The sequence below is a fragment of the Diospyros lotus genome, chromosome 9, assembly GCF_014633365.1.
Source record: "Diospyros lotus cultivar Yz01 chromosome 9, ASM1463336v1, whole genome shotgun sequence".
Lineage (NCBI taxonomy): Eukaryota > Viridiplantae > Streptophyta > Magnoliopsida > Ericales > Ebenaceae > Diospyros > Diospyros lotus.
In genome coordinates this window covers 35,349,751-35,373,698 of record NC_068346.1, presented here as the reverse complement: position 1 = coordinate 35,373,698, position 23,948 = coordinate 35,349,751, and the positions used below count along the sequence as shown (strand labels likewise).

Here is a 23,948-nt window from a genome sequence, read left to right as displayed (position 1 = left end):
ATTCTGATTTTAATGCTTGAGTCAATCTATCTATTTCTCCCTTCTCTTTACATGCAATAAGCATATCATCAACATATATAAGGAGATATATGAACAGTTTTTCTTTAAGCTGTTTATAATAGACACAGTGGTCAAAGTTACACCTAGTGTAATTCTCTTTGAGCATAAACTCATCAAATCTCCTATACCACTGTCTAGGAGATTGCTTTAAACCATATAAGGATTTTTGTAACAAGCAGACCTTATTCTCCCTTCCCTTTTCTATGAAACCTATAGGCTGGTCCATATATATTTTCTCTTCTAGGTTTCCATGAAGGAAAGCAGTCTTAACATCTAATTGCTCAAGCTCTAGATTATTTAAGGCTACTAAGGCTAAAACTAATCTTATAGAAGTATGCTTCACTACAGGTGAGAATACTTCATGGTAGTCAATGCCTTCTCTTTGAGAGAAACCCTTGGCAACTACCCTAGCCTTAAATCTGGCTGGTTCTACACTTGGGATACCTGGTTTTCTTTTAAATATCCATTTACAACCTATAACTTTCTGGTCTTTAGGTTTATTTACAAGAATCCAGGTTTTATTCTTTTGAAGAGATTTCATCTCTTCCTTCATTGCCTTTAACCAGTTAGTTTTATACTTACTGGAACAAGCTTCTTGATAACTAAGAGGCTCTTCATGCTCTATTGAGTCTCCAATGTTAAGAGCATAGGCAATCACATCAGCATGAGCATACCTAGAAAGAGGTTTAATTTCTCTTCTTACCCTATCCCTAGATAAGACATAATCATCCAATTCTGGAATGGTTTCAGCTGAATTTTCATTATCCTCACTCTCTATTTCAGTTTCAGCAAAGTCTTGCGAACTGGACTCTTGATAACTCTCATGGTCAGTTTCTACTAGATTTTCATTAATTCTATCTCTTTCCACCTCAAGCTGAAATTTATCAGCTTGGCTTTCCTTAGCATTTACCACCTTATTTGGGATATAGTATTCTGATTCTTTGAATACTACATCCCGGCTGATAACAGTTTTCTTTTCATCAATCAGCCATAATTTGTATCATTTTACCCCTTGAGGGTATCCTAAGAATACAGCCTTCTTGGCTCTAGGGTCTAACTTCCCTTCTTTCTTATGGACATAAGCTATACATCCAAAAGGTCTAAGATGGTTAAGAGATGGGATTTTCCCACTCCATAGCTGCTCAGGAGTTCTAAATTCTATGGCGGATGAAGGAGATCTGTTTATGAGGTAACAAGCAGTTGAAACTGCTTCAACCCAAAATTTCTTGGGCAAGTTTGAGTCCTTTAAAAAATATCTAACTTTGTTTAGGATGGTTCTATTCATGCGTTCAGCAACTCCATTTTGCTGAGGTGTTTCACTGCATGTTCTATGCCTTGCAATGCCTACTTGTGTGCAGTAATTGGAGAATTCTTGATTACAGAATTCCAGGCCATTATCTGTTCTAAGGGTCTTTATTTTCTTGCTTGATTGTAACTCTACATAAGTCTTCCATTCCTTAAATTTAGCAAAAGCTTCACTCTTATACTTAAGGAAATAGACCCAAACCTTCCTAGAATAGTCATCTATAAAGGAAAGAAAATATTGGGCACTTGAAAGGGAGCTAGGGACTTGGGGAGATCCCCAAAGATCGGAATGAACATACTCTAGAACATCTTTGGACTTATGAGTTGCAGAAGCAAACTGCAACCTGTGAGACTTGCCCAAGGCACATGTCTCACAAAAGTCTAGGTTTCCAATCTTCCTGGAATCTAAGATTCCTTGCTTACTTAATTCTAGTAGTCCTTTCATTCCTATATGACCTAGCCTCCTATGCCACAACACAGTGTCATCTATTTCAGAAGATGAAACTGCAGCACACCCAGAGATTGACTCTCCTTGAAGGACATACAGTCCTTGCTTGCGGATTCCCTTAAGAACTACCATGGATCCTTTAAACACCTTAAGGACCCCATTTTCAGACTTATAAGACCCCCCATTAGAATCTAACATACCTAAAGCAATAAGATTTCTTCTAAGGTTTGGCACATACCTCACATTGTCTAAAGTCCTATATGTTCCATCCCACATTTTAGACCTAACTGACCCTAAACCGGTTACATTGCAGGATTGATTATTACCCATTAGGACTTTACCACCTTCTATATGCTGGAAGTTGAGCAACCAGTCTTTCCTAGGTGTCATGTGAAAAGTGCAACCTGAATCTAAAATCCACTCATTATCTATGGTATGTTCTGTTATAATTAGGCCTTCTACACTATCATATCCATCAGAAATATTTGCTGCATCCTGATTACTTGAGTTTTCATTTTCTAGATCTTTCTTTCTCTTATAGCAGTTCTTTCTTACATGACCCTCTTTCTTACAATACCAACAGGTTCTTATTTTTGAGGATCCTCTACTTGTTCCTCTTGATTTAGAATTTGACCTTGTTTTACTCCTATCCCTTGAATTCCCTTTGGCTTTGCTCTTAGATTTCTGTTCCCAATTACCCTTTACATTTAAGCCTTCAGCACTATTTATTTTCTTATCTTTCTTATCATCTTCAAGATCCCTAGATCTTAAGGCAGATACTACATCCTCTAAGGATAAAGAAGTTCTACCATACTGCATTGCAGTTCTTAAATCTCTATATGATTCAGGCAAACCATTTAGAAGAATTACAGCTTGATTTTCTTCAGAGATACACTCATCTATGTTTTCTAAACCTATTATAATGACATTAAAGTCATCTAGGTTTTCTTCTAGAGTTTTAGAGGTATTCATTTTAAAACCAAACAGTCTTTCTTTTAAGAAAATCTTACTTGTTAAAGACTTAGTCATATATAGAGATTCTAACTTATTTCACACCTTTAAAGCAGTCTTCTCCTTATTTACTTGTCTAAGGACTTTATCGGAAAGATTTAGGATTATTAGACTGTAAGCTAACCTATCCATTTTTCGCATTTCAGGAGTAGGTGGAGATTCTATTCTATCCTTCTCAACTGCAGAAGGTTCATCCAGTGCTTCAGAGCACTGGTTTTGAACCAATACTGCAGTCATTTTCTTTTGCCATAACGAAAAATCACCACTACCATCAAACTTATCTAATTCATACTTAGATGGAGCCATTTTATGGATAGGAATAAAGTAGAAATAAGAACTAACAGGTATGAGGAACAGATAAGATATAAATCTTATTTAAGTTTTGAATATAAGAATTTGAAATTTAATTTTTCCAGAAATTAACTAAACCAGAGTTTGGATTTTCAAATTCAGACAAGAATATAAGGTAAAGAATGTTACAGAATAAAGTAAATGATAGATTACTTATTCAAGATCAAGAAAGTACAGCTTGGATTAGAGCATGCAGAACAGAGATTTGAAAAAACCCTAAGTTTTTGAAGTTCTTACCAGATCTGAGATTTTACCTTTTGGATCTGAGACAGTCTGACCGGGATCTTAGAACCTCGTGGCTCTGATACCACTTGTAGGTTTTATATAACCTGATTTCTCAGCCAAACACAGATTAAGCGCGATACACAATAAACCAAAACTTTAAACAGAAAAGTGTAAATGCAAGACACAGTGATATACGTGTTCGGATCAATAGATCCTACTCACGGCAGAGGCTCCACCTTTAGTCAATCCACTAGATCTCAAGTTTACAAACGATTACAAGACCGTGAACAATAAAATAGAAACAGTATTGCAATACAACTGAAAAACAGAAACGAAAATAACAAGATCAAGATAGATCTGTTCTATACCGATCTCACGATCAAGGTAAAGATCTGTTCTATCAGTTTACAACCTCTCACGCCTCAGACGTTTAAAAAAAACAAATAGAGATTAAGCAATAGTCGTTCTTACCGTCAGATCTTACCATGGAAGCAACCAAAGAATCGAATGAAACATAGATCAGAACGAAGGATTCACGAATAGTGTCTTGCTTCAAGAATCGCCGACTTAGGGTTTTCAAAGAGAGAGCACAAGACAAATATCAGAGAGTTCTTAGAGATTAGGGCATCGAGCTGCTCTTTTATAGCAACGCCAATCATGGGCTAAACAGGAATGGGCTCGGCCAGCAGCACACGAGGCAACACGGAAATAATATGGGCTCGGCCCATATAACACAACAGCCCAAATAACATGCAGCTGATATATATTAACAACATATATATATATAACAGCATATAATGAGACATTTATATTTAAATGAAACAAATATAAAAAATACATCTCAGCAACATGTAACAGCATGTCAGAAATCTGATAAAAATATTTTGAATCACATAATATTAACAGGCACAATTCGAAAGGACAAGACAATGGTAGTAGCAAAAGGATACTCACAACAATTTAGAATCGACTGCAATGAGACATTTGCTCCAGTAGCATGACTTGACACTATAAGGGCATTGATAGCCCTTGTGGCACAGAAAAAGTGACATCTATCAACAAGATGTAATTGGCATTCTTAAATGACTATCTCAAAGAAGAAATCTACGTGGAGCAACCTCAAAGATTTGTGGTTCAAGGACAAGAAGACTAGGTTCTCAAGCTACAAGACATGATTGGAGTTACTGAAATGCGCACCCAGGAGGAGTGATAACTGATAGAAAAAAACTAGAATAGAATTTCTAGATAAATTAGAAAAACTTGGACAGCAAGAATGCAATTGTGGCTATTATTTGTTGCATATTTCTAGAAAATTCCAACTCTTGATAGAATTCTCTAGAATTTATATTAAATAAAGGAAAGGGAACAATCTAGCGTGGCAGTGGAAACAAATCCGCCGCCACGCTATTGTGGCTATTATTTGTTGCATATTACGTAATTGACTGGTTTCACAAAAGCCATATATTGCCGGATAATTGCAGTTTGAGACTGACTCCAAGGTACTCACAAGTATACGGACTCCAAATCCAAACAATTCCAAAGAAAAGAACAAGAATAAAAGACCATACTGGATGCAGCCACGACAAAGACTCGAGTTTTCCAATATAATCGAACTGAAAAGGTACAGATATCTACTTGCACCAGCAATCATAGAAAGAAAGTTGAGAAACCATCTGCCCATTCACTGTCATCTCCAAACTCGTATTTGCTGAAGTGCTGGACCTTGAATTTCCGTTCCCCTTCCGCAGGGTCATATGACACAAACTCCACACCTTGTTTGTTTCCTTTCTTCACTAGAAGCTCTCTGTACTTTTCAACCTTAGGTCCATCGACGTACTGTTTGCCTGTCTTTTTTTCAATGCATTTGATGTTAAGGAGAGTGACCACTGCAGGCTTGTTGAGACCCTGTCCGATTGGATGTTTCTTGCTCTCGTCCATGTAGACAATCACTTCACGGTCGTTAAAGTGGATGTAGGTATCCAGATCAAGCTTCTGCACATCTGTTTCTCCCAGAAACTTGATGCTGCCATAGCCATGACGTCCAACCACAAGATCCTTCACAAGTCTGCAGAATCCTGGCCCAGCTCTTTCCTTGGCAGCCAGCTCCTGGATTCCATGTCTGTGTAGTAGTCAGAACGCCGGAGCCGTGGCATTAATGCCTGAATATCAGCTACAGCCTACATGTTCTTCCAAAATTGCAGCCTCACCGGCTTCTTGCCTCAAACTGCCATGAAGGTAATACGATAATAATACTTCACCTTTTGGTGCACTCATTCAAGTTTCCTTCATCTCTTGTTGGTCTGTTTCCATGCATAATTATATTACTGCAGCTAACAAAGTTGAAGGTCAGCATCTCAAGCATCTCCTGCAAGAAATGCAAGACTCAGGTACTGAAAGCAGCCACAAAACTTGAAGGTATCAGCTTTATCATCTTCATTCAAATTTGATTCTGAACAATACTTTTCATTAGGATATGCTGAAAAGGTATTGTAGAAGTATCTGTGGAGGAACAAAAGGGTTCACTGAGGGTAGAGCTAGCTCGACCATGCATGAAGTCATCTAAGCGGCCACCTAAGGCTCTGCTTATGAAGACCTCAAAATTTTATAATTTTATATATTTTTTATTATTTTTTTAATAATAAATAATTTTTAAAAAAAATTGAGCTCAAAATAAAATTTAACTTTCAGTCCAAATTTTCACAAACATCTAGTCCAACAATCAATTTCTAACATTTTATCTTTCCCATTTTCTCTTCTCAATTTTTATGTTATCTCTTCCCATTATTTCCAATTTTCTTTTCTCAATTTTTATCGTTTTTTCTTGATTATCCCATTGACTTTAAGATTGTAAATTTATTTTTTATTATAAATCTTTCAATTGCAACCCTAAAATAATTCCAGCATTTCAAATTTTTTTGTTCCCAATTTTTAATATTTTTTTATTTATTATAGTAAATTGTTTGGCTTCGTTTGATCTCTCATATGTTATATTTTAGTTAAAAATTCACTACATTGAGAGATTATCGTATTTTGTAGTTGATTGAAATTTAACTTAATTTTTTTATTTTTTTATTTAATAAAATGATATAATTTTCCAATAAAAAGGTATATTATTTATTTTTTTATAAAAAAAATAATATTCTTGAAAAGGTTCTGACAAACTTTTTCGCCTAAGACCTCCAAGTTAGTTGAGCCAACTTTGACTAAGGGCTGTTGGGGAAGTTGATCCAATTCTAGTAGTAAAATAAGTGCGGAAGATTGGGAAGTAGGACCGACTCAAGAGTTGGTGGGGCCCTAACTGATAATTAGATTAATGGCGTTCTAAAAAATTATTAAAAATTTATTCATATACTCGCATATCATACACACGAATGCTCTAATGCATATACTCGTCTATCATACGCAAGTCAACACTCATAAGTCAATTGTGTCATGTCAATGTTCACGCTCCCAACACATACAAAAAATGACCCTCAATGAATGCAACCCATGGCCCAACATCATGATGCAATGCATTATAACAACAATTCAAAGTGCAGCACCACCCAAGGACTATTATCTGGATCCTACCCTATTAAGGTTCAACGTCATTCCACAAAGATATGTAAGGAGGAACATGTCCCACTTCATTATAGAATACAAAATACGACATGACCCTTTCCAAAGACGGTCATTTATTTCAAAAGATTCGATATTATGAAACTCTATTAATAAAGTGTTTTTATAAAGCTTAATACATACGATACTCCATTAACAATTAAAAAATATGGCATGTAGTCCTTGATGTGTAAAACATCAAGATTCGATATCTTAACTATTAAAAATTATTTTTTTAAGTTTTTACCGTGACGAAAAATTAGCACGTGTATGAACGTCCTTGTTACCGTGAGTGACACATCATGCGAATGACCAATTAACAATATTTGAATAAATTGATTGGTTTGTTGTACTCTCTCAATAATTAAAAAATATATTATTTTATCCCTAATATTAAAAAATATTAAGATTTTGTATCTCAACTAATTGTCGAAAAAACAACCTATGTATTAAGCATTTTATAAAATATTTTTTATGTATCTTACTCAAAAAACAAAAATTAGCTACGTACGTTAATAAAATTTAAACCAATAACCTCTAAACAATAATTGATTTTTCAAACAACTTTACTATTACACAAAGTCTCATTTTATTTAAAACTTTACTTTAAAAAAAATAAAAAATAAACTGTTACTATCCACTGCGACCTAATGAACTTTCATTTAAAATTTTTAATTTTTAATTTTAAACAAAGCCTTTTGTATGGTAGGAAGTTGTGTGGAGTGAAGGCTTCTTCCAATCCTACCCCCATCAAGACGAAAACAACCTCCATTCACACTTCTTTGTGAAATTAATTGATTAATTAATCCCCATTTAGTGTAGGGTAGCTAATAACATCAAATAACATTATTAATGATCTGATTTATGATGTGACAAAATCTACCATTTAATCTCAACTTTAGATAACTGTTTATTATTATTATATTTTACCATAAATTATTAACCTAACAAATTAGATTAAATGATTTGATTGATGAAGTGACAAAATCTACATAATTTTATTTGATAAGTATAGTTCATGTCGTCAAACGATTGATCTAACATCTCTATACTCTCAATTCCATAGTTGGCAAGTTCATAGTACTTTATTGACTAAGTAATCAAACATGACTTATCACATTATTAATTATTATTAAATATAACAATAATTTAAAATTGAAACTAAATAAAAAAAAGGGTTGAATACCCTAATCAATAAAATTAAAAATTAGGCAAAATTTATTTTTTTTCTTTTTTTATTTAATTTGTCTGGAATTCATCAATGTCAGAGTTTCTACCTCTATATAAGTGCAAAAGAAAAGTTATTTTGACAAACAATCTTACTTCTACCTTAAAAATAAGGGCTGTTGTTTTTTGTTTCCCAAAGAGGCCCAAGGCTATGACGAAATATTCGGGTTTATCTTCATAGACTTCGGCCCGGGATTGAAGTACCGTCTAAAATACCACCCATTGGCAGCCCATTAAAAGTCGGGCCATAAGCTCTTAATTAGGCCTTTGGAGGAGAAATGGGCTGAGCCCATTTGCTCAAGGCTTAAGGAAGCCCAAGCCCAAGCCAAATGGCCCTTTGCAACCGTGCCCTAGCACCACCATATAAAAGGCATCTTTTCTACCTTCTTTACCCTCATTTGACGGCCTCTCTCTCTCTCTCTCTCTCTCTCTTCCTCTCTTTGCTCTCCCGATCCTTTCCTTCGATGGCTGAGATCCGTAAGCTGGTTCTTTCCTTCTTCGGTCAGATCTCATCCTCTTGGAGTGATCTTCCTTTCCTTTGGGAAGCCCATGGTCGGTCGGTGAGTAGCCTCTATTTACTTGGCGCGACAGATCCGCTTGAGGTAAGTTCTCGGGGTACTGTTCTTCATCTCATGTCTCTGTGATCGTTCTTGTTCCTTGGTGGATCTTGTGGTGAACGTTACCTGTGTGGTTTTGGGAGAAGATTGGTGTTCTGGCCGAGAGGGTTTAGGGTTCCGATTTGGGGGTCTTGTGTGGCTTGTCCCTTGTGAGCTTCCGTGAGGCTTGGTGTCCCTATTTTGGTGTTACCTGGGTGGTATAATCTGGACTAACCCAGATCTGAGCCTTGACAAGTTATTTACAGGGAGTTTCTCTTGCTCTATCATGTTCTTGGCTGATATGTTCGATATCTATTTGGTTTGATTATATATTGCTCTAACCTCTTTTCTGTTTTTAAATTAGTAATCTTCCGCAACAAATGATATCAGAGCCTTGTGTGGCTCCTGGGTTGTGCAAAATCAAACCCTAATCGAAAAAGCCCTCTGGTTTCTTCGATCGATTTTTTCACGGTAAGTGGTTCTAGGGTTTACTTGAAACTCGAATCGGTTAACTCCTATTGCTTTGTGCAGTGAATGATTCGGGGTAAACCAACCCCAGATCCGTGATCATCAGTCCGAGTAGCTTCGCCCTGACCGACGCGTGCCAGTCTACACTCTGGCTGGTAACAGCGCGTGTAGTGACAGACTTTGGCGCGTGAAGGTTGGCAGGCTCAAGAGATCCGACCCGATTCCATTCTAGATCTCTCTCTTGAGATCTAGCTCGGTAAATTTTTGTATCAGCTTTAGTTATTTGTTCTGCTATTACTGTTCTCAAAATTTTTTTTTGCCGATACATTCCTAGTGCATTCTAATAATTTACTGTGTGTGATATCAGTTATTCTTGGCTGTGTGCAAATCTATAATACTGATTACTTTATCAGTCTTCACTACTCTGTTTAGTCCTGATCAGTTCTGTTTTATTAACCTCTTGAGAATTTGCTGCCTGAATTAATTTTAAAACTGTGTGTTTGTATTAAATTTAATTAGGCTGCATATTCTGTCTGAAACTCATATACTTAGTGAGTATGACTACACACTTTGAACTAGGGGTTTTCAATGGGAAGGGGGACTTTTCTATTTGGCAACAAAAAATGAAGGGGATCTTAGTACAACAAAAGGTATCTAAGGCCATAGATGGTAAATACCCTGAAGGTACTAAAGAAGAACAAATACTAGGAGCTGATGAATTGGCATACACTTCAATAATCTTACACCTCTCTGATTCAGTGTTAAGAAAGGTAGGAAAACTTAACACAACTAAAGAGTTATGGGAAAAATTGGAAAAATTATATGTAAAGAAGTCTACACCAAATAAACTCTATTTGTTAGAAAATTTTTTCAGTTTTAAGATTGACCCCTCTAAGGATCTAGATGACAATTTAGATGTCTTCAACAAATTAGTTCAAGATATCACTAATTGTGGTGAAACAGTATCTGAAGAATATAAGGCTGTGATCTTATTAAATGCAATTCCAGATATCTACAAAGAGGTAAAAAATGCCATTAAGTATGCTAGGGATACTTTAACACCTGAAATTGTTATAGATTCTTTAAGAAGTAAAGAAATGGAACTTAAACATGAGAAAAGGCATGGTGAGGTCCATATGATGAGAGGTAGGTCCCAATTTAAAAATCAAGAGGGAGGTAGTAAGAAAAAGGGTAGAAGTAGGTCCAAATCCAAAAACCGAGGTAAGGGGAAAAAGTGCTATGGGTGTGGTAAGATTGGGCACTTTATTAAAGATTGCTATGCAGAGAAAAATAAAAATAAAGAAAAGGGTAAGGATCAAGAAGAAGCTAATGTAGTAACCTCATATGATCCTAGTGAAGTCTACATGCTCTTAGATTCTGATTCCACTGAAATTAATGTTGCTGCAAAATCATACATGCATGAATGGATCTTAGATTCAGGAGCATCATTTCATGTTACATCACAAAAACATTGGTTTGAAAACTTGCATGAATCTGAAGGTGGGCATGCCATAGTATGCAGTAACTTAGCATATAAAATCATTGGGATAGGAAACATCTCTGTTAAGTTAGACAATGGCTATGTCTTAAATTTAAAAGATGTTAGATATATACCTGAAATGGCTAGAAATTTAATTTCAGTTGGAGAATTAGAAAAGAGTGGTCTTACTGGAAAAATTGAAAATGGGGTGTTAAAAATGTTTAAAGGATCAATGGTAGTATGTAAAGGGGTAAGGAGAAATGGGATCTATGTATTAAATGCTGAGGTAATTAATAATCTAGGATCCCATATAGCATCAATCAATCCTGATGTCACTATCAAGTGGCACAACAGGTTAGCACATGTGAGTGTTAAAGGGCTTAAGTTGCTAAGTGATAAAGGTGTTTTTGGTAAGGACTTTGTGTCGGATATCCCTTTCTGTGATCATTGTGTCCTAGGAAAACATCATAGGCTATCTTTCTCCTCTAATGTTCACAGAGCCTCTAGAGCCTTAGAATACATTCATTCAGATCTTTGGGGGCCAGCATCAAAACCCACATCAGGTGGCAATAGGTATTTTTTGTCTATGATTGATGATTACTCTAGGCGAGTTTGGATTGTTCTCTTAAAAGATAAATCAGAAACTTTTAAAAGTTTTAAAAACTGGAAAACTCAAATAGAAAATCAAACTGACAAGAAAGTAAAATACCTTAGGACTGATAATGGCTTAGAATTTTGCAATTCTGATTTTGATAACCTATGCAAGGAGTATGGAATTACTAGGCATAGAACAGTCCCCTACACTCCTCAACAGAATGGAGTAGCTGAGAGGATGAATAGGACCCTCTTAGATAAGGTTAGGTGTATGATGATTAGCTCTAATATACCTAAGTCATTATGGGGAGAAGCAGTTATGACTGCATGTTACCTAGTTAATCTTACTCCTTCAACTGCATTAAATGGTGATACTCCTTATGAAAAATGGCATGGAAAATGTGCCAACTACTCAATTCTTAGAACCTTTGGTTGTGCAGCCTTCACTCATCAAAATGAGGGAAAATTAGAGCCGAGAGCTAAGAAATGTGTTTTCTTAGGATATCCTGAGGGAGTCAAAGGGTATAGGCTATGGGATAGAAACCAAAAGGGAATAAGAATCATTATAAGTAAAGATGTCACATTTAATGAATCAGAAATGCCTTGTACAAAGCCTTGTGGTGACAAAATTAATGAGGACAAGAGTCCTCAAGAAGAGTTGAAAAACTCAAGCACCCAAGCCCCTACGAATCCAGATCAGGTGGAGAACACTTCTTCAACCTCTAGTGAAGTAGAAAGTCAAAATCAGCCTGAAGTAAATGAGGAGAGAGAAACAGTAGAAGATTTTCAAAATGATCAGCCATCAGTTTCTGATTACCAACTAGCTAGGGATAGGGAAAGAAGGTCTCATAGGTTACCTCAAAGATTAGCCTCATATTTTGAATTAGCCTATGCAAGCTATCAAGACCTAGCTGAAAATGAGCCTAACACATATGAGGAAGCCATAAGAAGTAAATACTCAAAAGAATGGATAGAAGCAATGAAAGGGGAGATGATTTCCCTCAACAAAAACCAAACTTGGGAATTAGTCCCTAGACCTAAGGATAAGTCCATTGTAGGTTGCAAGTGGATTTATAGGGTTAAGGAGGGTACAACTGATAGAGAACCAATAAGGTTTAAGGCTAGGTTAGTAGTTAAGGGATTTACACAAAAGGAAGGGGTAGATTATAATGAGATTTTTTCACCAGTTGTTAAGTACACTACCATTCGTGTCATGCTTGCATTAGTTGCATATTTTGACTGGGAACTTGAACAACTAGATGTAAAAACTGCTTTCTTGCATGGTGATTTAGAAGAAAAAATCTTTATGTATCAACCCAAAGGTTTTGAAGACAAAAGAAAGCCTGATTTTGTGTGTTTCTTAAAAAAATCCTTATATGGTTTAAAACAGTCCCCAAGACAGTGGTATAAACGTTTTGACTCCTTTGTTAAAACAATTGGTTTTAAAAGAAGTGAGTTTGATCATTGCTTATATTTTCGGCACAAAAATAATGATGACTGTGTGTTTCTTTTACTTTATGTTGATAATATGCTTCTTATTGGTCCTGATGTCAAAAAGATAAATAGCATAAAATCTGCATTAGGTAGAGAATTTGACATGAAAGACCTAGGAATGGCTAAGAGAATCCTAGGTATGGAAATTGAAAGAGATAGGTCAAATTCTATGTTATTTTTGCATCAAACAGCATATGTGTTAAAAATTTTAAAAGGATTTGGTATGCATGATAGTAAATCAGTATCTTTGCCTTTAGGAAACCATTTCATATTATCTAAAGATAAATCTCCTGATAATGAGGAAGAAAAAGAATATATGAATAGAATCCCTTACTCAAATGCTATAGGTTCTGTCATGTATCTCATGGTATGTACTAGGCCAGACCTAGCCTATACAGTTAGTACTCTCAGTAGATTTATGACAAACTCAGGTCCCTATCATTGGGAAGCAGTGAAATGGTTATTAAAGTATTTAAGAGGCACCTATAATGTAGGATTAATATATAAGCATAAGTCTAATAATGTGATATTAAAAGGGTTTACTAATTCAGACTATGCTGGTGATAGAGATAATAGGAAGTCCATATCATCCTATGTATTTACTTTGTGTGAATCATGCATTAGTTGGAAGTCTCAGCTTCAACATATTGTTGCCCTCTCCACCACTGAGTCTGAATACATTGCTGCTACAGAGGCTATTAAGGAAGCTCTTTGGTTTAAGGGATTGCTAAATGAACTATGTGTTCTTAATGAAAATGTGATTGTTTTCTCTAATAGTCAATCTGCAATTCATTTATGTACAAATCCTGTTTTTCACGAACGCACCAAACATATAGATGTGAGACTGCATTTTATTCGTGATATCGTATCTCAAAACATTATTAGATTGGAAAAAGTGCTTTCTGAATATAATCCTGCTGATATGGGAACTAAAATTTTGCCTATGGCTAAATTTAAAAGCTGCCTAGATTTACTTAACATTGGCAAAATTACTTGATAGTTGCTTATGCATCATCTGCATTATGTTGCATTTTGCTGTACATATTTCTGTTTGTGTTTGCTGGCCTCTTTGGGAATCAGGTGGAGATTTGTTGTTTTTTGTTTCCCAAAGAGGCCTAAGGCTATGACGAAATATTCGAGTTTATCTTCATAGGCTTCAGCCCGGGATTGAAGTACCGTCTAAAATACCACCCATTGGCAGCCCATTAAAAGTCGGGCCATAAGCCTTTAATTAGGCCTTTGGAGGAGAAATGGGCTGAGCCCATTTGCTCAAGCCTTAAGGAAGCCCAAGCCCAAGCCAAATGGCCCTTTGCAACCGTGCCCTAGCACCACCATATAAAAGGCATCTTTTCTACCTTCTTTACCCTCATTTGACGGCCTCTCTCTCTCTCTCTCTTCCTCTCTTTGCTCTCCCGATCCTTTCCTTCGATGGCTGAGATCCGTAAGCTGGTTTTTTCCTTCTTCGGTCAGATCTCATCCTCTTGGAGTGATCTTCCTTTCCTTTGGGAAGCCCATGGTCGGTCGGTGAGTAGCCTCTATTTACTTGGCGCGACAGATCCGCTTGAGGTAAGTTCTCGGGGTACTGTTCTTCATCTCATGTCTCTGTGATCGTTCTTGTTCCTTGGTGGATCTTGTGGTGAACGTTACCTGTGTGGTTTTGGGAGAAGATTGGTGTTCTGGCCGAGAGGGTTTAGGGTTCCGATTTGGGGGTCTTGTGTGGCTTGTCCCTTGTGAGCTTCCGTGAGGCTTGGTGTCCCTATTTTGGTGTTACCTGGGTGGTATAATCTGGACTAACCCAGATCTGAGCCTTGACAAGTTATTTACAGGGAGTTTCTCTTGCTCTATCATGTTCTTGGCTGATATGTTCAATATCTATTTGGTTTGATTATATATTGCTCTAACCTCTTTTCAGTTTTTGAATTAGTAATCTTCCGCAACAAGGGCAAATAGAAAATAAATTCAAACCTTTTTGTAAATTTATAAATTCATCCAAACGTTTCAATTTTGATAATTATATCCCAATTGGCTTAATTAGATATAATTTTATCTATCACTTGAAATCAATTTGAGAAATGTGTGTCATTACTAATGTGGCAAGTCATCCATCATAAAAATATATATATAATGGGATCCATGTGTGCACATAAGAAAATAAATAAATAAAATTATACATGTGGGTCTAATTTATATTTTTTTTATGACAAATATCGTGTCATATCAGCAATGACATGTCTCCTAAATTGATCTCATATGTTGGATAAAATTACAGTTAATTAAGTCAATAGAGATATAATTATCAAAATTAACACAGTAATAACAAAAGACCAATAACAAAACATGTTACTTAGACATTCAAATAAACATATTATTGAAGGTCCTCTTTCATGAGGGCTGTTGTCTAACGCGGGCCCCATTGGGGGTGGGGTGGAGATAAAGCCCGCATCAGACAGCATAAGATTGCATATGTGGGTTACATATCAATTCCCCCTCTTTCACTTCCTCATTTTGTACTCTTGATAACTGATAGGCCAACGCCCTTCCACTAGCTTTTTGACATTTCTTACGAGATGGGTGGTGTAAGCTTACATGGAGGTCACCTTCACGTAGTCAAGGTCTTCTTTAAAACCCTTAAACAAGTTATCTTGATGAGGTGTACAAATAGGAATTAAATGAACCCACAAGTACAATATCCAGCTTCTTGCCTCAAGCTACTGCCATGAAGGTATACAATAATAATACGTCACCTTTAGGTGCACTCATTCAAGTTTCCTTATCTCTTGTTCATCTGTTTCCATGCATATTTACATTACTGCAGGTAACAGAGCCGAAGGTCTGCCAGAAAAACAAGACTCAGATACTGAAAGCAGTCCCAAACTTGAAGGTATCAGCTTCATCATCTTCATTCAAATTTGATTCTGGACAATACTTTTCATTAGCATATGCTGAACATGTATCGTAGAAGTATCGATCTGTGGATGAACAAAAAAGGGATATGAGGGCAGAACCGGCTCGACCATAAAGCCATCTAGGCAGCCGTCTAAGGTCCGCATTTTCAAAGGTCTCAAAATTTTGTAATCTATATATTTTTATTTTTTAATAATAAACATTTTTTAAAAAAATTGAGACCAAAATAAAATCTTACTTTCAATCCAAATTTTCGAAGACACCCGACCCAACAATCAATTTACAATGTTTTATCTTCTCAATTTTTACGTTTTCTCTTCCTATTGTTCTCAATTTTTACCATTTCTTCTAGAATATTTCATAGATTTTAAGATTATAAATTTACCTTTTATTATAAATCTTTCAATTACAGTCCTAAAAAGATCTCATTGTTCTTAATTTTTTCTTCTCAATTTTTACCTTCTCTTTATTTATTGTAATAGGTTGTTTGATTTCTTTTGATCTTTTAGACATTATATTTTAGTTAAAAATTCACTATCATTAAACCTCAACTTTTTTTTCTTTTTTAATTTAAAGAAATAATAGAATTTTTCATAGAAATGTGTATTATTTATTTTTTATAAAAAAATTAATATTCTTGAGAAGGCCCCGACAAACTTTTTCGCCTAAAACTCGCAAGTTGGTTGAGCCGACTTTGAGAAGGGATAACACATGGTTGTAACCGAACGGACTGAGCACTCATTCCTAAATAAGACCACATTAGTCAGTATGATAATTTTTTTTTTTAACTTTGTCCAACGACTTTTTAATTCTTCTAAGAACACCAACTCTATCCCCCAATCAAAATAATTCTATATAGTCATAATTTTATGTATGAAGAATCCATACACTTGTAGTCTATATATAGTCATAATTTTATATATGAAGAATCCATGCATGCACTTGTCGTCGTAAATACACATGTATTTGCATTTGTATAATTATTTATTTACTTGTATAAAATTAACCATTTAAATTAAAAATAAAAAAGCTGAAAAATTATTTATATTTATATTATATTTAGGATTGTATAATTACTTATTTAACCCGTAGTGTACATACATGTTATATATATTAGAGGGAAGGCTCGTAAAAAAAAATAAAAAATTTATTGAGTGACGTTTGACAAATCATATTTTACTTTTAATTTTTTAGACAAAAGCATTAGTGTTGCAATAAAGTTGTTTAAAAAATTAGTTACTAAAATTTTGTTAATGTTTTGATGTTACAAAACCCTATTAATAAATTGTTTTTATAAAACTTAATACATACGATGTCCTATCAACAATTAAAAAATATGACGTGTAGTCCTTGATATGGAAAATGTCAAGATTCGATATTTTAATCATTAAAAATTATTATTTTAAGTTCTTATCGTGACAGAAAATTAGTATGTGTATAAACGCACTTGTTTCCGTGAGTAACACACTACGTGAATGATCAGTTATCGATATTTGAATAGGTTGACTGGTTTCTTGTGTTCCTTTAATAATTAAAAAAATATAATATTTAATCTCTAATGTTAAAAAACATTAAGATTCTATATCTCAATTAATTGTCAAGGGAGCAGCGTATGTATTAAGCCTTTTTATAAAATATCTTTTATGTATCTTGCTTGAAAAATAAAAATTAACTACGATAATAAAATTCAATCCAATAACCTCTAAACAGTAACTGATTTTTTAAACAACCTTACTGTTACACAAAGTCTCATTTTATTTAAAATTTTATTTTAAAAAATATATAAAATAAACTATTATGTTACTACCAATTGCGACCTAATGAACTTTCATTTAACCAAATGGACCGAATACTCATTCCAAGACCACATTAGTCATTATGATAGATTTTTTTTTTAATTTTGTCTAATGACTTTTTAATTCTTTTAAAAACACCAACTCTATCCCCAATCAAAATAATTCTATATAGTCATAATTTTATATATGAAGAATCCATACACTTGTAGTCTATATAGTCATAATTTTGTATATGAAGAATCCATACACTTGTATTTGCATTTGAATAATTATTTATGTTGAAGAAAAAAAAATAAGATGAGGAATAAACACAAGATGATCCAATCACAATCAAACACGAGATTTTACATAGAAAACCCTAAAAAGGAAAAATCACGTCCGTTAGGACGACAAAGAAAAAATATCACTATATAGTAAAGTTTACAACTACAATACCCAATATTCTCTCTCTAAACTCGAGTCCCAATTACATCAAATTCCTAACTCTCAGTGTTCTCTCACAAGTGATTTGCTCTCCTTGACTAACAAGTCAACCATCTTATTTATAGACTAATTTCCTTATTCAATAAAATTAAGGTTTCTTTATCCATCAAGACTAAGGTTTCCTTACCTAACAACAATTTTCAACAGACTATAAAATAAGATTATAAACTAAACAAGAAATCAATTAGAAATAAGAAATAATCTTCAAGACTAATTAGGATTTCTCACTAAAAATCTGAACAATTTATTTACTTGTATAAAATTAACCATTTATATTAAAAATAAAAAACCCAAAAAATTATTTATATTTATATTATATTTAGAATTGTATAATTACTTATTTAATCCCTAGTGTACATAAATATACATACGTGTTATATATATATTAGAGGGATGGCTCGTGTTACATATATATAAAAAAGTAAAAAAATTTAAATAAAAATTTATTGACTGACGTTTGAGAGTCATATTTTACTTTTAATTTTTTAATTAGACAAAACTTTAAACAAAATAACCTTTAGCGTTGCAATAAAGTTGTTTTAAAAATTAGTTACTATTTAGAGGTCAAATGTTAAAATTTTGTCAATGTTTTGATGTTATGAAACCTGTTAATAAAGTGTTTTTAAAAGCTTAATATATATAATGCCCAGTTAATAATTAAAAAATATGACATATAGTCCTTAATGTATAAAACGTCAAAATTCTATACTTTAAGCATTAAAAATTATTACTTTAAGTTTTTTCCTTGAAGGAAAGTTAGTGCGTATATAAACGCGCTTGTTTCCGTGAGTGGCACATTCGTAAATGAGTAGTTGACAATATTTGAATAGGTTGACTGGATTGTTTTGCTCTCTTAACAATTAAAAAATTATAATATTTAATACCTAATATACAAAAACATCAAGATTTCGTATCTCAACTGATTGTCGAAGTAGCACCGTGTGTATTAAGCCTTTATATAAAATATATTTTATGTACCTTGCTTAAAAAATAAAAATTAACTACGTTAAAAAAATTTAATCCAATAACCTCTAAACAGTAATTGATTTTTTAAACAACTTTACTGTTACACAAAGTCTCATTTTATTTAAAACTTTACTTTAAAAAAAATAAAAAAATAAACTGTTACTCCCAACTGCCACCTAAGAACTTTCATTTAAAATTTTAATTTTTAATTTTAAACAAAGGCTTTTTGTATGGTAGGAAGTTGTGTGGAATGATGGCCTCTACCAAAGCTCCATTCACGTCTTCAACAACCTCCATTCACGTCTTCATTATGAAATTAATTGATTAATTAATCTCCCCATGTAGGGTAGCTAATAACATTAAATTATTAATGACCTGATTGATGAGGTGAAAAATTTACCACTTAATCTCAATTTTAAATAATTATTTATTATTATAGGCAATTATTATGTTGCTCATCGTCTGAGAGAAAGAGGGGAGTGGGCCCCATGCATGTGACACACGTTACATGCACGCCACATGCATGGGCCCACCCCCTCTCTCTCAGTCAATTGCCCAACGATAGACAACATAACAGTGCGCTATTATATTTTATCATAAATTATTAACACGACACTCAGCTAGATTAAATTATTTGATTGATGAAATAACAAAATTTACATGATTTTGATTGATAAGTAAAATTTTTCTCGTCGATCCATCTAACATATCTATAGATATACTAATAATAAATAATAATTTAAAATTGAAACTAAATAAAAAAAAAAGGGTTGAATACCCTAATCAATAAAATTAAGAATTAAGTCTCAAAATTAAAAATTAAGTGAGAATTAAGTATTTTGCAATCTTACTATTGCTAGTAAGAACAAAAGGCCAGTCACTAAACATCTTGCTTAGAAAATTCAAAGGCCAGGTGCAAAACATGTTATTGAAGGTCCTCTTTCATTGTCTCATTTCGTACTATTGCCAACTTGTAGACCAATAATGCCCTTTCACTAGCTTTTCTGACATTTCTTACCATATGGGGTCTAAGCTCACATGGAGGCCACCTTCACATAGTCAAGGTCTTCCAATAACCCTTAAACAGCGAGTTATCTTGAGGTGTACAAATAGGAATGAAATGAAGTCACAAGTTCAATATCCAGCTTCTTGCCTCAAACTACTGCCATGAAGGTAATACGGTAATAATACTTCACCTTTTGGTGCACTCATTCAAGTTTCCTTCATCTCTTGTTCATCTGTTTCCATGCATATTTACATTACTCCAGATAATAGAATTGAAGGTCTGCATCGCCTGCGAGAAATGCAAGACTCAGATACTGAAAGCAGTCGCAAAACTTGAAGGTATCACTGCTTCATCATCTTCATTCAAATTTGATTCTGAACAATAATGCTTTCATTACTTTAAGACAGATTTATTAGCATATGCTTGCTGAACAGGTATTGCAGAATTATCTGTGGATGAACAGAAGGGGATACTGAAGGTGGTTGGGGACGTTGATCCAATTCAAGTAGCAAAGCAAGTGAGGAAGACTGGGAAGACCGCAGTTTTCGGCAGTGTTAGCGAACCAAAGCCTGCAAATCCTCCCAAGCCTGCAAATCCTCCTACAGAGAAGCCTAAGCCTGCAAATCCTCCTCCAGCTCCTCTGCCTCCTTGTTGCAGTGCCTGCTGCCGCCTTGTCGAGGTGCGCTATGAGCCTTATGGTGGCACCAACTGCTCCATTATATGAGAGAAAAGCCATGCAACTGCTAGCTGCAGGATCTGTTGATTCGGCCAAGAGATTCCATGCTAGATCTTCTGCAAACAGTTTATCATCATTCTGTAGAGCTAAATAAGATGGAACCTAGCTGCTTGTGAGTTCAGTTGAGATGTCTCCAGGCTTCAAAAGTTGACCTGTGAACTGGGGTTTCACTAAATTACAGCATAATATTCACATTTTGAAAATTACACTGACCTGCCATCCACTAAATGGGCCGTTAAGAAATTCAAATGGGTATATAAAATGTTTAAGAATACAGCATATATAACATAAATCCAACAGCAAGGGTAATCCAGTACGGCCTTTGAACAGTAAGGGTAGTCGGCGTAATCTTGAAACGTGAAATATGCTGCACATTTCTAGAAAAAACTAGAATAGAATTTCTAGCTGAAATTAGAAAAACTTGGACAGCAAGAAAGCAATTGTGGCTATTATTTTGTTGTATATTTCTAGAAAGTTCCAATTCTAAATAAGTGATAGAATTATCTAGAATTTGTATTAAATAAAGGGAAAGGGAATTATGTATGTATTTTGTATCAAGCAATCAAAGAAAATCAAGTAACTTATTGAAAAGTCAAACCTGCATCTTTTTTAATTTGTTTTTTCCTCCCCCAACTTTCATAGTCTTTCAATTTGAGTCCCACTCTTCTACCCCACAAAATTAGTCTTTCCAAAATTCACTAACCATTCCTCACCAACTTCTACAAAATTAACTCATTCCATTCAACCAAATACTATCAATAGTATCAAAACTACATTCGATATTTATCAGGCATAAGCTTACACTATGGTCGACGCATTCTACTCATCCATTCCAATTCTAACTCCAACTTTTAACGGCGATAATTATGATTTTTGGTCTATCAAAATGAAGACGTACTTTTGTGCCCAAAATTTGTGAGATATCGTTAATAATGGGTACACTAACCCAAATGATATCTCCACTTTATCTACGGCACAAATGAGCTTGACCAATGAATACTTTCAAAGGATCATGAGAACAGAAACTACAAAAGCAGCTTGGGATAAGTTGCAAGAAGAGTTCAAGGCCGCTAGCGACAAGGTACGAACTTGCAAACTTCAAACTTTGAGAAGGATGTTTGAAAATCTAAAAATGAAATATTCTGAGACTACAAAACAATATTACTCGATCTAGGGTTGGTGAAATGATAAATCAACTCAGAACTTATGGGGATGAAATTTCTGAAAATAAAATTTTTGAAAAAATTATAATTACTTGTACAGAAAAATAAGACCCAATTAATGCAAACATTGAGGAGTCTAAAGATATAGACAAATCAACAGCTGCAGAATTAATGGGTTTACTAGAAGCTCATGAACAAAGATTAGAAATGCGTTATGAAATTGACACGGATAATGCTAAAAATAGAGGAAGTCAAGGAAAACAAGTCGATAATAACAGCAAGAATTCTCGATGTGGAATTTGTAAAAGAAAAAGTCACTTGGAGAAGGACTCTTGGTTTAAAGGAAAACGTCCACAGTGCCGAAATTGTAAAAAGAAAAGTCTTGCCATTTAAAACAGTCATGAAGTTAATTTTTCTGTAGAGAATGATCTAGAAGGAAATCTTTTCTATGCCTCCTGCAAACCTTGTAGCACGACTCGTCCACGTGGTATTGAACAGGTTTCGGTGGATGGTGACAAGGAGACACTTACAGTGGTGGGGAAAGTTGATGCAGTTAAATTGACAAAGCGAGGGAGGAAGACTGGAAAGGCAGCAGAGATCATCAGTGTTGGTCCATCGAAACCAGATCCAAAACCCAAATCTCCAAAGCCTCTTCCTTCCTACTGCCATTGCACAGAATGTCAGCTTGTCGCCATTGCCATCGACCACGATGGTGGTCCTTCTTGTACCATTCTGTGACAGAAAGTCATGCAATTGATACCAAGTTGTGTAAATTCAGTGTGAAATGTGTGCAGTAAATAAGACTCCTTACCTAATCTCCCTGTGATTCACAAAGAAAACCATGCAATTAGGTAAAAGGAATCCTAGTGGGGTGCATATTTAAGGGTCAAACAGTCGCCAATAGTATCCTCTTCTTCTTTTTCCTTTTTCCTTCCTTTCAGCAGATAATCTAAAAAAAATAAGTTCTAGGTTTGTGGTTTAAGGCTTTGTAATTTCAACTTCTGACACATGCCACCAACGATTTAAGTCAACTCCTGTAACTGTTCCAAAGAGATTCCACTAAGAAAATGACAAAAGAAGTGCTTTTATTAATTGTACATGAGACAATTGAGAAAGAAAATAAGGGGAAATGGCATTAGCGTCCATCTATTGCCAGATAATTGCCACTTAAAACTATTGCATTTTGAGACAGACTCCAAATCCAACAATTCCCAAAGAAAAGAACAAGAGTAAAAGACCATACAGGATGCAGCCACGACAAAGATTCGAGTTTTCCAATATAATCGAACTGAAAAGGTACAGATATCTCCTTCCACCAGCAATCAAAGAAAGAAAGTTGAGAAACCATCTCCCCATTCACTGTCATCTCTAAACTCGTATTGGCTGAAGTGCTGGACCTTGAATTTCCATTCCCCTTCCACAGGGTCATATGACACAAACTCCACACCTTGTTTTTTTGCTTTCTTTACCAGAAACTCTCTGTACTTATCAACCTTAGGCCCATCGACGTACTGTTTGCCTGTCTTTTCGTCAATGCATTTGATGTTAAGGAGAGTGACCACTGCAGGCTTGTTGAGACCCTGTCCCACTGGATGTTTCTTGCTCTCGTCCATGTAGACAATCACTTCACGGTTGTTAAAGTGGATGTAGTAATCCAGATCAAGCTTCTGCACATCTGTTTCTCCCAGAAACTTGACTCTGCCATAGCCATCACGCCCAACCACAAAATCCTTCACATGTCTGCAGAATCCTGGCTCAGCTCTTTCCTTGGCAGCCAGCTCCTGGATTCCAGGTTCTGTGTAGTAGTCAGAACGCCTAAGCCGTGGCATTAATGCTTGAATATCAGCTACGTGTTCTTCCAGAATCGCAGCCTCACCAGCTTCATGACCTGTGGCTCTGGTATGCAAAGCTCTTCCCTGGGAGAAATCATAAGTGCTTCCTCCATAAGGCTTCTTGATCAATTTGGAAGGATCGGCACCCTCCATGTCAGGACTATTTTCAGCAAAATGATCTGCAATGATGTCGAAAGAAGAAGAGG

At 34.9% G+C, this 23,948-nt stretch overlaps 2 protein-coding genes across 8 annotated transcripts in view; one reads left to right on the top strand and one right to left on the bottom strand.

The window, feature by feature from the left end:
• LOC127810089 (heavy metal-associated isoprenylated plant protein 43-like) overlaps window positions 1-21,520 on the top strand; it is a 72,416-nt gene extending 50,896 nt beyond the window's left edge. The window contains exons 1-3 of one of the 5 annotated variants that reach the window (XM_052349342.1): window positions 15,547-15,578; window positions 20,274-20,349; window positions 20,446-21,515. In XM_052349342.1, the coding sequence (XP_052205302.1) occupies window positions 15,573-15,578; window positions 20,274-20,349; window positions 20,446-20,735 (372 nt within the window). In that variant the 5' untranslated portion in view covers window positions 15,547-15,572 and the 3' untranslated portion in view covers window positions 20,736-21,515. Of the gene's footprint in view, window positions 1-15,546; window positions 15,579-20,164; window positions 20,187-20,273; window positions 20,350-20,445 lie in introns of those variants that run through there. The other 4 variants (XR_008025354.1, XM_052349344.1, XR_008025355.1 and 1 more) reach the window with 4 other exon arrangements.
• Window positions 21,521-22,996: 1,476 nt separating this feature from the next.
• Window positions 22,997-23,948, bottom strand: part of LOC127809475 (nuclear pore complex protein NUP98A-like) — a 40,316-nt gene continuing 39,364 nt past the window's right edge. For all 3 annotated transcript variants that reach the window (XM_052348289.1, XM_052348292.1, XM_052348290.1), the window contains one exon: window positions 22,997-23,921. In XM_052348289.1, coding sequence (XP_052204249.1) covers window positions 23,233-23,921 — 689 coding nt within the window. In that variant the 3' untranslated portion in view covers window positions 22,997-23,232. The remainder of the gene's footprint in view (window positions 23,922-23,948) is intronic.